At 37.8% G+C, this 17172-nt stretch overlaps 1 protein-coding gene across 1 annotated transcript in view; it reads left to right on the top strand.

Annotated features, from left to right (window-relative positions):
• Window positions 1-1174: 1174 nt before the first annotated feature.
• LOC110459278 (tankyrase-1-like) overlaps window positions 1175-17172 on the top strand; it is a gene marked incomplete at its 3' end in the record, with an annotated part of 70827 nt that continues 54829 nt past the window's right edge. The window contains exons 1-6 of the mRNA XM_021511461.1: window positions 1175-1257; window positions 3647-3716; window positions 5686-5775; window positions 10231-10329; window positions 14279-14377; window positions 15695-15763. Of these exons, the coding sequence (XP_021367136.1) occupies window positions 3687-3716; window positions 5686-5775; window positions 10231-10329; window positions 14279-14377; window positions 15695-15763 (387 nt within the window). The remainder of the gene's footprint in view (window positions 1258-3646; window positions 3717-5685; window positions 5776-10230; window positions 10330-14278; window positions 14378-15694; window positions 15764-17172) is intronic.

Here is a 17172-nt window from a genome sequence, read left to right as displayed (position 1 = left end):
CGCATCTTGATTATATCAAATAAAATGGATTTGTAAAACACCGTGTCGATGATATTTCCCCGATCTTTATAAAGACTGCTAGACGGGGATAAAGGTATGTCTTCAAAACAAAGCCAATTATGATAATCCTAACAGACGTCATTCTATTTATCTGTCACCCAGATTGCATTCATATTGGCTGTAACTGCAATCTGACAAAAGTTCAATCCTTAAATGAAAGCAAAAACTCTCGTGACGTAACACGTGGTTTACTTATGACGTCATAGATTAACCTTGCTCAATGATGCAACTTGGATGTAACCGATTTGCGTTCATACCGGCATGAAAATTTAAAAGAAACGCCGTTCAATCCCTATATGGATAATCACTTTTAGCCATACAATTTCAGTAAAAAGGTCACTTTGTGCAGAGACGTATGTAATATACGTCTCTGCTTTGTGTAACGTGTTTATATATTTTGCGATACATAAAATATGCGTAGGGTTGATATCAATGCTTCTTTTCATCTTTCATCTTATTGTTATTGTTCCGAACAATGCCACACACCAAAAATAATTTAAAAAAAAAATATCAAAATTGACGAAAAAAATCCCCAAATTTGCATAAAATCACCTCTACAGTTTCAATGAATTTTAATCAATTGCATATTCTTAACTTCTCAATGAAAACAGTTATATTTCACTCTTGGGTTGAATAATTTCATCTTGTTCACTCGTATGTCCTTTTCTAGCTTTTATAAAAAGATATTAGATATCATTGGCGTCCATTGTCAATTTCATCGAAAAAATACAAGTCTCTAAAACATTAAGAAAGATAGAGAATGTGAAAGGGGATACATTACTCCTGCGATACATTCAGCAATATTTAAACGTGCACAAACATTAATAGTTTTAGCCCTATTAATTCCATCATACATTTAGAACTCGGGAAACATTTGCCAGCAATATTATTACCTCGGACTTAGATAACAACCTAATTCCGTGTTATTACTGATTAGTTTATTCCATAACACGGGACTCCAAACATTTTGAAAATGCTTTGAGATTTCCTTGAAAAAAATCAGTGAAATATGTTTAACAATTAAGAAATAATGACTGTTACGGTGATAAATTGCTATTAGTCTCCGGAGAAATTTGTGCCGCCCGGTTCCCTAAACATTTTTATAATGAACCGGAAGTTTAAAAAAAACCAAGATGGTGGTCATCTACCTAGAAACATGTAAACTGATATTTAAAATGTTCTGATTTCTCTACAAAGGTAATAGCTCGCTGTCTGACAACCATTTAGTTTTATATATAGTTATGTTTAATATAATGCTATAAACATTCTTAAGTGATTATCCACAGTTCTTATCAAGAACACTTCTGTTATAAGCCCGTTGACGACGTTGTTGTCGATCCCATTGACATTAGCCATACATAGGTTAGAAGTAACAGTAGGCTATATCTCTTTCCATATTAACAAGCCGGCTGACTTGTTGAATGCATACCTATAATGTAAAGTACAGGTAAATTCACAGATATACCTGTTTCATTGCAATATATGCACTGTTCGTCCGAAATAACTGTTTAAATAGTTTGGGCAACAACGGCGCATATGGCGATTATGGGTAATGATCCTGCATTTGGGTAACAGTTAGGCCTGCCCTTTTAGTAACAATTTTATTACTAAAATGGGGAATAATTTGAAATAAAAACATGTAAAGTTCTTTCAAACACAAGGAGCAAAAAAGGTGTTAACGCAATGCGTGATTATCTGATTATGTGATGAAAATCTAGTGAGCTAGTTGTTTTTATTTGTAAACCGACGTGTTCCTGTGCATTCTCGATGTTATTTACATGCGTAAAGCTGGCCAAAACACATAGGTGATGCATTGCTACACGAGTGCGGACCATTACTTGTTATTTGTAAGTATACTAGACAGCGAGCTTTCAATGATTGGGTATGTCTGAATAAGACTGTTACCCATTACGATCGCTCAATCAACAGTATCAAACAAGGGCGAGCTATCGTGTTGCTTCAGATCAGCTACATAAATCACGGGCACTGTGAGAGCTCATTAGATTGCTATAGGGAGTTACAGGGACCCCGAGTAGTCAGGATAACTCAAGGTTAGCAAGAGGAGTTCTATAGATTGTACATTATAGGTACAGGTAGTGGTGCCAAGCGATCATTGTAGTGAGATGTATATCAGCAGCATTGGGCATAGTGATATACCAGCCATACTGAGCTATCAGTAGCCAGAGTACAGGTAGTGTGGTCGAGACCTGTGTGGGTGTGTTCCTGTGGCGGGTAGTGAGAGATCAGTGAGCGATAGGCCGCGTGTGTATATATTTAAGTTCTGAGAGATCAGTAGACTGGGAGCGCTCAGTTAGATTAGTATTAGGTGTTCTATTGTTTTATACGTAGTGTTTTTTGCATGTAAGGTTACCTAGATACTGCTTTGTATATATCCCCTGTATATATTTATTAGTACAAGATGTACATGATCACAAGCAGTGATTGCGCTGACATTGGCAATGTTTCAGAGCTAGATTGACTTTTCTGTATATATTGGCAATTTTACTAGAATATTGATACACTCCAGTTGGAGTAGGTATACTCGCCGGAATCTAGCTCCAGTGTGACTGGGACTGATCATAGGGGAAATGTCTCAATTATTACCCATATGTGCCGTTGTGCCCTACCTGTTAAAGCCTAATATGTCAATGAAATAGCCCGTTGAAATGATAGTTCGTTTTAGTGTCTGAGATAATTAAATAGTTTTATCATCCGTGCATGGTTAAGTAATTATGGACATGCTTCGTTATACAAGAAAGCAAAAATATTGAAGTGGGCACCAAGCCCCGTGCACATTTGTTTTCAAAGAGACCTTATTGAGTATGTTCTGACTATCTCCATCCAATAATTTCTATACGCCCGTCAAATTTGACGGGAGTATTATTGTATGGCGTCGTCCGTCCGTTCGTCCGGCGTAAACTTTCGTTTGTCCGGCAATTTCCTCCTACATTTTTCGACCGATCTCTTTGAAACTTGGTATACATTATAATCATGATATGAAGTTATGTCTTCTTTAAAAGAATTTTGATTCGACAATTTTTCCAAAAGTTATTGCCCTTTGTTTATTTCAGTATTTGATTTTTGTCCGGCAATCTCCTCCTACATTTTATTAAGGGATCTCTTTGAAACTTGGTATACATTGTAATTATCACATGAAGTTGTGTCTCCTTTAAAAGAATTTTGATTCGACGATTTTTGCAAAAGTTATTGCCCTTTGTTCATTTCAGTATTTGGGGGTTTTTTTGTCCGGAGATTTCCTCCTACATTTTTTATAGCATGTCAGCTAAGAAAGATGCAGATCTTATTTCAATGTAAGAAAGTATATAACACTATATGGCATTCGACGGGCGTATATTGTTCCGCCCCGCGGTACTCTCGTTCCATAAAGCAGAAAGTTATTTCGGCTCATGCATACTTAACCACATGAAGTTTAGCACAGACTGCTGCCTATCAACATTATATCTATATGCCAGTAGGTAATACACCCTGTAACAGACATATACACATTTTGCCAATAGGTATAAACACATGTACATGTAGGATCAATCTGTCATGTTGTGGAATTTTATTTATTTTCTTTCTACAGATTTCATCCTAGGGGAAGTGTATGATGTTAAAAACTAGTCATGGCTGGGGAGATGAATCAGCTGGCACAGGTTTGTAATACTCTCTTTTCATGTAAATAATATTTCTTTATAACATAAGTTTAAATAACCTGCATGAACATCAAGATGGTAATGTGGACCTATATGTACATGTACAGCGAACAGTAAATATTATGTTTAAGATCTGTGTACTTTTAAGTAAAAAAAATATTGAGATGTATTTGTCATGTGTAGTCCATTGTCCTAGTGTAGAATATTGAGGTGTTTTTAAAACTCTTGTCTACCACATTTAATATTGCTGATAGATTTTAGGCTTAAGTGATCCTATGTAGATATTGATCAAGGTATTTTACTGTTAGATCTGTGTAGCCCTGATGTAGGATTACCAAGATGTGTAAGTCTTACACCAAGGGGAGATAACCCACTGGAGGTATGTTATATCTGTGTAGCCCTGATGTAGGATTACCAAGATGTGTTAGTGTTACACCAAGGGGAGATAACCCACTGGAGGTGTTTTAGATCTGTGTGGCCCTGATGTAGGATTACCAAGGTGTGTTAGACTCATGTTACACTAAGGGGAGATAACCAACTGGAGGTGTTTTAGATCTGTGTGACCCTGATGTAGGATTACCAAGGTGTGTTAGTGTTACACCAAGGGGAGATAACCCACTGGAGGTGTTTTTGTTCTGTGTAGCCCTGATGTAGGATTACCAAGGTGTGTTAGTGTAACACCAAGGGGAGATAACCCACTGGAGGTGTTTTAGATCTGTCTAGCCCTGATGTAGGATTACCAAGGTGTGTTAGAGTTATGTTACACCAAGGGGAGATAACCCACTGGAGGTGTGTTAGATCTGTGTAGCCCTGATGTAGAATTGCCAAGGTGTGTTAGACTTATGTTAAACCAAGGGAAGATAACCCACTAGAGGTATGTTAGATCTGTGTAGCCCTGATGTAGGATTACCAAGGTGTGTTAGAGTTATGTTACACCAAGGGGAGATAACCCACTGGAGGAGTTTTAGATCTGTGTGGCCCTGATGTAGGATTACCAAGGTGTGTTAGTTTAACACCAATGGGAGATAACCCACTGGAGTTGTTTTAGTTCTGTGTAGCCCTGATGTAGGATTACCAAGGTGTGTTAGTGTTACACCAAGGAGAGATAACCCACTGGAGGTGTGTTAGATCTGTGTAGCCCTGATGTAGCATAACCAAGGTGTGTTAGACTTATGTTAAACCAAGGGAAGATAACCCACTGGAGGTATGTTAGATCTGTGTAGCCCTGATGTAGGATTACCAAGGTGTGTTAGACTTATGTTACACCAGGGGAGATAACCCACTGGAGGTGTTTTAGATCTGTGTGGCCCTGATGTAGGATTACCAAGGTGCGTTAGTTTAACACCAATGGGAGATAACCCACTGGAGTTGTTTTAGTTCTGTGTAGCCCTGATATAGGATTACCAAGGTGTGTTAGTGTTACACCAATGGGAGATAACCCACTGGAGTTTTTTTAGATCTGTGTAGCCCTGATGTAGCATAACCAAGGTGTTTTAGTGTTACACCAAGGGGAGATAACCCACTGGAGTTTTTTTAGATCTGTGTAGCCCTGATGTAGGATTACCAAGGTGTGTTAGTGTTACACCAAGGGGAGATAACCCACTGGAGGTGTGTTAGATCTGTGTCACCAAAGTAAAAGTTACACGTGATTGAAGATAGAAGCATAACAAATTAATTGATTACAAACATAATGGTTTTGTGTAATGTTGTATGATGTGATTTTCTTTGCATTACACTTTTTCTTGGTTGATTTTGCCATTACAGTGTTGTTTTCAGAATAATTCAGTTGCATTTATGACAAAAGAAATACAAGAACTGATGAAGAAATGGTCTTTAAGCCTTTTTGATCTTTCTATTTTTGATCTTATGAATTGAAATTTGAACTGAAATTAAGATTGTGTGTAATACTGGATGATGTTTGCAAATCCTGCTTTGAATAACTTCCAGACAACTTTATTATCATTTATAGACCAAAATTGGCTGTGCCATCAAGGAAGCAGATCCTCGTGGACTGAAAATGTTAATCCAACAAGGAGAAGATGCTCATTTTAGGGACAGGGTAAGTTTTATGCAGTCTCTATGAAATCACAATACATGTTCTTAGAAAAAGTATTTCTTATTTTGAGGTCAACCTGAGTCACTCAGCTAGGTGTTACTGTGATCGCCTCTCTTCTGGTGTGCATTGTACATTGTTCACTGTCTTTTGTGTGTAAACATACTGTCTGTCAGATTTTGATGTAACTTCTTAGTTATCATCAGTCTTTGGTGGGAATCAGAATCAATATTCATGAAGGGGCCTTCCTGAAGGGGGCTGATCATGAGTGGCAGGGCCATAAGTTGTCAGTGTGAAGCCTCCAAACCACATAATAATAATAAATAATAATAATTTGAGGTTCTTATATACCGCCTAATCACAACCTAGTTCGTAGGTCATCTCAAAGAGATTCACAAATTATTATCCATGGTTATAGGGCCTTTGCAACCAGCCAATATCTTTCTCAACTCCATGGAGAGCATACAGCCGGTGCTGCCATTTCGGCGCTCACAGCTAGCACTCTGCAATTCTAGGACTGCTCAACCACGTACATGTACTCATTTACAGCTGAGTAGACTGGAACAAGCGGAGTAAAGTATGTTGCTCAAAGATACAGCACACCGGCAGTGCCGTGCCATGACTGGAATCCGCAACTCTTAGGTCACGAGCCCGTCGTCCTACCACATGACTACTGTGCCTCATCTCTTATTGTTACAGGTAGATTCTTACTTACAGATGATAAAGTGATCCTTCGATGAAAAGAATCCTAATCTTTACTCAAGAAGAGGCTGGCACCCTCTCCCCAAAGGAAACTGAAGGACAGGACCATCAGGTGTCACAGAGTGCAAAACCTTTAGAAACATCTCTTTTGTAACTTGTTGTTGGCATGACAGATGGATGATGGATGATCACAGTTTAAACTCAAGATGGGGTTGACCCCCAAAAAGTGGTAAGGGGGATCAAATGGGTCACTTTGCAAAACCTTCAAACAACATCTCATCTGAAAGTTTAAAATGATCTGTTAAAGATGATGAAGAAAAGTCTGACCCTCTAGGCAGCTAAAGCACAAGAACATAAAGTATGAAAGAGTGCAAAACCTACAAAACAACTCTCTAAAACCTTTGGTGGTTTTCATTGAGGATCCATGTCCCACTGCACTGTGGTTTTTGTCTTGCCTGCGACGGATGTCGTGGAGGTGGGACTTAGGTGTTTCTTTTACGGCGGCATCTTCATCAATGTTAAGTTTTTGTATTTAGCTGACTGTGTGTTAGTTACATGCTGTTTCTCAAAACTTTTAAGTGTTAGACTAACTTAACTCGGACTGTAGTTATTTGAGTCATAGTGCATTTCAAATCATGCATCATATGCTGAATGTGACCTATATTCCATGGTCCAGTGACTTTGACAGCATCTTCATCAATGTTAAGTTTTTGTATTTAGCTGGCTGTGTGTTACATGCTGTATCTCAAAAAGTATAAGTGCTAGACCAACCGAACCTTGACCATACATGCGTCTTATATCCATAACCCATGGGTTATAAACCATGCATGAATGTTGAATGTGGCCTACATTTCGCAGTCCAGTGACTTTCACAGCATCTTCCTCAATGTAAAGCTTGTGCGTTTAGCTGTGTGTTTTATACTGTTTTTTAAACATTTAAAGTGTTAGACTAATTAAACTTACAGTTGGTATGATCATTACAATCTTTAGGTTACAACGTCAATATTTTAACAGAATCTGACTATAAACATGGCCGCAGTATACTGGCTTCTGATTGGTCGAAATTCAGATATTGTTTGATTTCGCTCAAATCTTTTGTCTAGATGTAGGTGTATTTTGTCACTGCGAACTAAGTAGCAACATCCGTTTTCTGATTTGACAAAATGGCCACCTTATACAGGCTTCTGATTGGATGAAATTCAGTTATTTTTCGATTTCAATCAAATTTAGTAAGTACATGTATTTTGGCACTGCGAACTCAGCGGCAACATCCATTTTCTGATTTAACAAAATGGCTGCTGTATATTGGGTTCTGATTGGTTAAAATTCAGTTGCTGTTCGATTTCGCTCAAATTTGGTATATGGTGTATCTTGGCACTACAAATTCAACTGCGACTTCTGTTTCCTGATTGACACAATGGCCGCCTTATAAGGGCTTCTGTTTGGTCTGAATTCAGTTATTGTTCAATTTAAGTCAAATCGTTGTATAATGGCTTCTGTATGATTGGTCGAAATTCACATATATTTTGATTTCCTGAGGCAGGCTGATCCTCATGTGATGACCTACCTCGAGGCAGGCTGATCCTCAGGTGGTGACCTACCCCCAAGGCAAGCTAATCCTCAGGTGGTGACCTACCCCCAAGGCAAGCTAATCCTCGGGTGGTGACCTACCCCAGAGGCAAGCTGCTCCTCAGATGGTGACCTACCCCCAAGGCAAGCTAATCCTCAGGTGGTGACCTACCCCTAAGGCAAGCTGATCCTCAGGTGGTGACCTACCCCCAAGGCAAGCTAATCCTCAGGCGTTGACCAACCGCCAAGGCAGGCTGATCATCAGGTGGTGACTTACCCCCAAGGCTGGCTGATCCTCAGGTTGTGACCTACCCCTGAGGCTGGCTGATCCTAAGGTGGTGAACTATCCGGAGGCAGGCTGATCATCAAGTGGTGACCTACCCCGAAGGCAGGCTGATAATCAGGTGGTGACCTACCCCCAAGGCAGGCTGATCCTCAGATGGAGACCTACCCCCGAGGCAGACTGATCCTCAGGTTGTTACCAACCGCTGAGGCAGGCTGATCCTCAGGTGGTGACCAATCACCAAGGCAGGCTGATCCTCAGATGGTGACCAACCGCCAACGCAGGCTGATCCTCAGATGGTGACCTACCCCAGAGGCAGGCTGATCCCCAGGTGGTGACCTACCCCCAAGGCAAGCTGATCTTCAGATGGTGACCTACCCCCAAGGCAAGCTAATCCTCAGGTGGTGACCTACCCCTAAGGCATGCTGATCCTTAGATGGTGACCTATCCCCGAGGCAGACTGATCCTCAGGTGGTGACCTACCCCCGAGGCAGACTGAACCTCAGGTGGTGACCTACCCCCAAGGCAAGCTGATCCTCAGGTGGTGACCTACCCCCGAGGCAGACTGATCCTCAGGTGGTGACCTACCCCCGAGGCAGACTGATCCTCAGGTGGTGACCTACCCCCAAGGCAAGCTAATCCTCAGGTGGTGACCTACCCCTAAGGCAAACTAATCCTCAGATGGTGCCCTACCCCCAACCAAGACAAGCTAAACCTCAGGTGGTGACCTACCCTGGAGGCAAGCTGATCCTCAGGTGGTGACCTACCCCAGAGGCAAGCTGATCCTCAGATGGTGACCTACCCCAAGGCAAGCTGATACTCAGGTGGTGACCTACCCCTAAGGCAAGCTGATCCTCAGGTGGTGACCAACCCCTAAGGCAAACTAATCCTCAGATGGTGACCTACCCCCAACCAAGACAAGCTAAACCTCAGGTGGTGACCTACCCTGGAGGCAAGCTGATCCTCAGGTGGTGACCTACCCCAAGGCAAGCTGATCCTCAGGTGGTGACCTACCCCTAAGGCAAGCTAATCCTCAGGTGGTGACCTACCCCGGAGGCAAGCTGATCCTCAGGTGGTGACCTACCCCTAAGGCAAGCTAATCCTCAGGTGGTGACCTACCCCCGAGGCAGGCTGATCCTCAGGTGGTGACCTACCCCGGAGGCAAGCTAATCCTCACCTGGTGACCTACCCCCAAGGCAAGCTGATCCTCTGATGGAGACCTACCCCAGGGGCAAGCTGTTTCTAAGGTGGTGACCCATCCTGAGGCAGGCTGATGATCAGGTGGTGACCTACCCCTAAGGCAAGCTGATCCTCAGGTAGTGACCTACCCCCAAGGCAGACTGATCCTCAGGTGGTGACCTACCCCAGAGGCAGGCTGATCCTCAGGTGGTGACCTACCCCCAAGGCAGGCTGATCCTCAGATGGTGACCTTCCCCAGAGGCAGGCTGATCCGCAGGTGGTGACCTACCCCAGAGGCAGGCTGATCCTCAGGTGTTGACCTATCCTGAGGCAGGCTGATCCTCAGATGGTGACCTACCCCCAAGGCAACCTGATCCTCAGGTGGTGACCTACCCCCATGGCAGACTGATCCATAGATGGTGACCTACCCCCATGGCAGACTGATCCTCAGATGGTGACCCACCCCCATGTCAGACTGATCCATAGATGGTGACCTACCCCAAGGCAGCCTCATAAGGGCTCTCTTAGTGCTAAACCTTTGAATGACATATCATGCTTACTTTCTGGTAGATTTAGACCAAATTTTATGAAATCCGTCTTTGCTCTCTATGCCTCTGATTTTGGAGACTCTTGCTGCACTGAACCTTTGGTCATTAAGTTAAATTAAAATTCAGTTGTACTCAACAGTTTGTGTATCCTTCATTACCTTTGTACATTTTTTTTCACAGAAAGGGAATACATATCTTCACTATGTCAGTACGATGAACCGGCCGACTGTGTTCCATATCATAGCAGCGACAGGGATAGACGCCAACCTTCAAAACAAGGTAATGAAGGCAAGAATTTCACATTCTTTAGCCATAATGTATATAAAGTGGTGCAGAAACAATTTGGTTCTCATAGAGCCACATCAGGGTTGTCATAGGACAGCCAAAGAGTATTTAATAAAACCAGAATTCTGTTTCTAATTCTAATATTCTTCTTTTTATATGAACAACACAGTTTCTCTCCACTGACTAAGTCAATTACTGTTACAGAAGTAATATAATATGATATAGGTGACACCTAGAGGTGACCGCCAAGTATAACACCAACCACGAGATAAGGGTAAGGTATACAAGCTGAGACAGCCTGGAAAGATAATAGGTTTTAAATAGTCCAACCTATCATTATCAGTATCGCCAATTCATCCGGTTTACTTGCACTCATGTAGGCACCTTATGATTTTCAAACTATTTTCAATGATTTTAATATGGAAAGGAAAGTGACATTTTTCTACATATTAGTTTCCTGAACAGTGACGTGAACTACTGAATGAAGTATGTGCTTATTGATTCACTTTTTAGTTTTTTTTCACTATCTTGTCTCTAATTTTACCTAAGTCTACCTATAAGTGTATTATATAAACAGTCTACCTATAAGTGTTATATATCCTATAAGTGTATTATATATACGGTCTACCTATAGGTGTATTATATATACAGTCTACCTGTAAGTGTATTATATAAACTGTCTACCTATAAGGGTATTTTATAAACAGTCTACCTATAGGTGTATTATATACACAGTCTACCTGTAAGTGTATTATATATACAGTCTACCTATTAGTTTCCTGAACAGTGACGTGAACTACTGAATGAAGTATGTGATTATTGATTCACTTTTTAGTTCTTCTTCACTATCTTGTCTCTAATTTTACCTAAGTCTCCCTATAAGTGTATTATATAAACGGATATACAGTCTACCTATAGGTCTATTATATAAACAGTCTACTTATAAGGGTATTATATAAACAGTCTACCTGTAAGTGTATTATATAAATAGTCTACCTATAAGGGTATTTTATAAACAGTCTACCTATAGGTGTATTATATAAACAGGCTACCTATAGGTGTATTATATACACAGTCTACCTGTAAGTGTATTATATAAACAGTATACCTATAAGTGTATTATATATACGGTCTACCTATAGGTGTATTATATAAACAGGCTACCTATAGGTGTATTATATAAACAGGCTACCTATAGGTGTATTATATACACAGTCTACCTGTAAGTGTATTATATAAACAGTATACCTATAAGTGTATTATATATGCAGTCTACCTATAGGTGTATTATATAAACAGTCTACCTATAGGTGTATTATATAAATAGTCTACCTATAAGTGTACAATATAAACAGTCTACCTATAGGTGTATTATATAAACAGTCTACCTGTAAGTGTATTATATAAACAGTCTACCTATAAGGGTATTATATAAACGGTCTACCTATAAGTGTATTATATATACAGTCTACCTATAAGGGTATTATATAAACGGTCTACCTATAAGTGTATTATATATACAGTCTACCTATAAGGGTATTATATAAACGGTCTACCTATAAGTGTATTATATATACAGTCTACCTATAAGGGTATTATATAAACGGTCTACCTATAAGTGTATTATATAAATAGTCTACCTATAAGGGTATTATATAAACGGTCTACCTATAAGTGTATTATATATACAGTCTACCTATAAGTGTATTATATAAACGGTCTACCTATAAGTGTATTATATAAACAGTCTACCTATAAGTGTATTATATAAACAGTCTACCTATAAGTGTATTATATAAACAGTCTACCTATAAGTGTATTATATAAACAGTCTACCTATAAGTGTATTATATAAACAGTCTACCTATAAGTGTATTATATAAACAGTCTACCTATAAGTGTATTATATAAACAGTCTACCTATAAGTGTATTATATAAACAGTCTACCTATAAGTGTATTATATAAACAGTCTACCTATAAGTGTATTATATAAACAGTCTACCTATAAGTGTATTATATAAACAGTCTACCTATAAGTGTATTATATAAACAGTCTACCTATAAGTGTATTATATAAACAGTCTACCTATAAGTGTATTATATAAACAGTCTACCTATAAGTGTATTATATAAACAGTCTACCTATAAGTGTATTATATAAACAGTCTACCTATAAGTGTATTATATAAACAGTCTACCTATAAGTGTATTATATAAACAGTCTACCTATAAGTGTATTATATAAACAGTCTACCTATAAGTGTATTATATAAACAGTCTACCTATAAGTGTATTATATAAACAGTCTACCTATAAGTGTATTATATAAACAGTCTACCTATAAGTGTATTATATAAACAGTCTACCTATAAGTGTATTATATAAACAGTCTACCTATAAGTGTATTATATATACGGTCTACCTATAAGTGTATTATATATACAGTCTACCTATAAGTGTATTATATAAACAGTCTACCTATAAGTGTATTATATAAACAGTCTACCTATAAGTGTATTATATAAACAGTCTACCTATAAGTGTATTATATAAACAGTCTACCTATAAGTGTATTATATAAACAGTCTACCTATAAGTGTATTATATAAACAGTCTACCTATAAGTGTATTATATAAACAGTCTACCTATAAGTGTATTATATAAACAGTCTACCTATAAGTGTATTATATAAACAGTCTACCTATAAGTGTATTATATAAACAGTCTACCTATAAGTGTATTATATAAACAGTCTACCTATAAGTGTATTATATAAACAGTCTACCTATAAGTGTATTATATAAACAGTCTACCTATAAGTGTATTATATAAACAGTCTACCTATAAGTGTATTATATAAACAGTCTACCTATAAGTGTATTATATAAACAGTCTACCTATAAGTGTATTATATAAACAGTCTACCTATAAGTGTATTATATAAACAGTCTACCTATAAGTGTATTATATAAACAGTCTACCTATAAGTGTATTATATAAACAGTCTACCTATAAGTGTATTATATAAACAGTCTACCTATAAGTGTATTATATAAACAGTCTACCTATAAGTGTATTATATAAACAGTCTACCTATAAGTGTATTATATAAACAGTCTACCTATAAGTGTATTATATAAACAGTCTACCTATAAGTGTATTATATAAACAGTCTACCTATAAGTGTATTATATAAACAGTCTACCTATAAGTGTATTATATAAACAGTCTACCTATAAGTGTATTATATAAACAGTCTACCTATAAGTGTATTATATAAACAGTCTACCTATAAGTGTATTATATAAACAGTCTACCTATAAGTGTATTATATAAACAGTCTACCTATAAGTGTATTATATAAACAGTCTACCTATAAGTGTATTATATAAACAGTCTACCTATAAGTGTATTATATAAACAGTCTACCTATAAGTGTATTATATAAACAGTCTACCTATAAGTGTATTATATAAACAGTCTACCTATAAGTGTATTATATAAACAGTCTACCTATAAGTGTATTATATAAACAGTCTACCTATAAGTGTATTATATAAACAGTCTACCTATAAGTGTATTATATAAACAGTCTACCTATAAGTGTATTATATAAACAGTCTACCTATAAGTGTATTATATAAACAGTCTACCTATAAGTGTATTATATAAACAGTCTACCTATAAGTGTATTATATAAACAGTCTACCTATAAGTGTATTATATAAACAGTCTACCTATGAGTGTATTATATATATACAGTCTACCTATAAGTGTTATATATAAACAGTCTACCTATAAGTGTATTATATAAACAGTCTACTTATGAGTGTATTATACCGAAGTGAAATCTTCAGTTGCAAGAAAAAACTGAGTAATTGAGAAGATATGTTCTGTACTAAATAGTCCAGACTTACTTTAGTTCTCATAACTATTGCAGCATGGACACACACCCCTTCATGTCACAGCGCTGCAGAAACAGAGTGGTCACCTGGCCGACCTGATGTGTTGGGGAGCTGACCCGTCTATACCTGCACTTGTAAGTTAGATCTAATCAGTTTTATAACAGTCTGGTGTAAATAGGCCTAGATTTATCTCCCAACAACATTGATGAGCAGCTTATATCAGGCGCCTAAGTAATCTCATCAAACTAAGTATTTTACTCTGGTTAGGCAGTGAAAATTACCATGTTCACAGGAGGCACGGTAGTTTAGTGATAGGACGCTGGGCTCGTGACCGAAGGGTTGCGGGTTCGAGTCACGGCACGGCACTGTGTTGTATCTTTGAGCAAGATACTTTACTCCGCTTGTTCCAGTCTACTCAGCTGTAAATTAGTATGTGGTTGGGCAGTTCTAGAATTGTTGAATGCTAGCTGTTAGCACCGAAATGGCAGCTCTGGCTGTATGCTCCCCAGGGAATTGAGATATTGGCTGGTTTTAAAGGCCCTATAACCAGGGATAATAATTTGCGAACCGCTTTGAGACGACCTACGAACTAGGTTGTGATAAAGCAATATATAAAAACCTCGAATTATCATTATGTCATATTGTTGTCTGAATCTGTAACTAGTATGACCTTGTCACAGGTGTTTTAATAATGAGGTGATGATTAAGACAATAGATGAGACATTATGGTTTTCATTTCTAGTTCATTATTAAACATTTATTGCCCTTGTTGTACGGAAACACGATTCTTCTTTTCTCCTAGATCAATCATTTCTCATAAGGGGAAGCTCAAAATAAACATGAGTAATCGAGGAGAAACGAAGAATCCTGTTTCCCTACCACAAGAGCAATGAATATTTCCTTATTCCAAGATAGAACAGTAATCCAATAGTAGATAGGAGTGTTATCGCCTCCTCAGACCCTTCAGACTTGGTTGGCTGTAGTGGCTCTCTTTCAAGAAAGGCTCTGAATATGGGAAATAGAGTCAGGGAAACTCGGGCACATTGGGGGCAACATGATATTTTACTTCCCCATCATGTGATCAATACCATCCATTCATACATGCATACTGTTATAAAGCCTATGTATAATAAAAGGTAAATAGACATGGCATTAGAGTTATGAGGCCATAATTTAAAAGTGCAAGATGGTGTCATTATGGACTAATGATCAGATGACATGTTTCTATTATAAATTCTGTGTATTGTGTTCAATGGGTTTGTCTTTTGTTTTGATGAGATTATCAAAAATGTCATCCTTAAGTTTTCCTTCATTTTAGCAATTTAAGCTTCAATAGAATGAAAACTTCTGGAATTTGTTTTCTAAAGCTCAAATGGAAAAAAATCATTAAGATATGTATAGATATTGTGTAACCAGCTTGGGGTTGAAGAATTAGTCTTGTTTAATTATAGGATAGGAAGACACCAGATGAGGTGAACAGCCATGATCAGTACTGGCATCATGTTTATGATAAATACAAGGTAAGGTTTTCAGTACTGACATCATGTTTATGATAAATACAAAGTAAGGTATTCAGTACTGACATCATGTTTATGATAAATACAAGGTAAGGTATTCAGTCCTGGCATCATGTTTATGATAAATACAAGGTAAGGTATTCAGTCCTGGCATCATGTTTTTGATAAATACAAGGTAAGGTATTCAGTCCTGGCATCATGTTTATGATAAATACAAGGTAAGGTTTTCAGTACTGACATCATGTTTATGATAAATACAAAGTAAGGTATTCAGTACTGACATCATGTTTATGATAAATACAAGGTATGGTATTCAGTACTGGCATCATGTTTATGATAAATACAAGGGAAGGTATACAGTACTGGCATCATGTTTATGATAAATACAAGGTAAGGTATTCAGTACTGGCATCATGTTTATGATAAATTCAAGGGAAGGTATACAGTACTGGCATCATGTTTATGATAAATACAAGGGAAGGTATACAGTACTGGCATCATGTTTATGATAAATACAAGGTAAGATATTCAGTACTGGCATCATGTTAATGATAAATACAAGGTAAGGTATTCAGTCCTGGCATCATGTTTATGATAAATGCAAGGTAAGGTATTCAGTACTGGCATCATGTTTATGATAAATACAAGGTAGGGTTATCAGTCCTGGCATCATGTTTATGATAAATACAAGGTAAGGTATTCAGTACTGGCATCATATTTATGATAAATACAAGGTATGGTATTCAGTACTGACATCATGTTTATGATAAATACAAGGTAAGGTATTCAGTACTGGCATCATGTTTATGATAAATACAAGGTGAGGTATTCAGTACTGGCATCATGTTTATGATCAATACAAGGTAAGGTATTCAGTACTGGCATCATGTTTATGATAAATACAAGGTAAGGTATTCAGTACTGACATCATGTTTATGATAAATACAAGGTGACATATACAGTACTGGCATCATGTTTATGATCAATACAAGGTAAGGTATTCAGTACTGGCATCATGTTTATGATAAATACAAGGTAAGGTATTCAGTACTGACATCATGTTTATGATAAATACAAGGTGACATATACAGTACTGGCATCATGTTTATGATAAATACAAGGTAAGGTATTCAGTACTGACATCATGTTTATGATAAATACAAGGTAAGGTTTCTGATAACAAGATTTCTGATAACAAAATCTCACATTTAGCTTTTTTAGGTCACCTATTGCGATCGCCTTTTGTCCGTCGTCGTCCGTCGTGCGTCCGTAAACAATTTACATTTTCGACTTCTTCTCCAAAACCCCTGAACCAATTTCAATGAAATTTTGCAGGGACCTTCCATGGACAAAGGTTAACTAAAATAGTTGCCGGTTTAGTCCTAAGCCCCCAGGGGCCTGAGGGGCGGGGC

The sequence above is a fragment of the Mizuhopecten yessoensis genome, unplaced genomic scaffold (assembly GCF_002113885.1).
Source record: "Mizuhopecten yessoensis strain PY_sf001 unplaced genomic scaffold, ASM211388v2 scaffold9995, whole genome shotgun sequence".
Taxonomy (NCBI): Eukaryota; Metazoa; Mollusca; class Bivalvia; order Pectinida; family Pectinidae; genus Mizuhopecten; species Mizuhopecten yessoensis.
The sequence above is the reverse complement of the archived record's forward strand: the minus strand, read 5'-3'. Positions and strand labels throughout refer to the sequence as shown.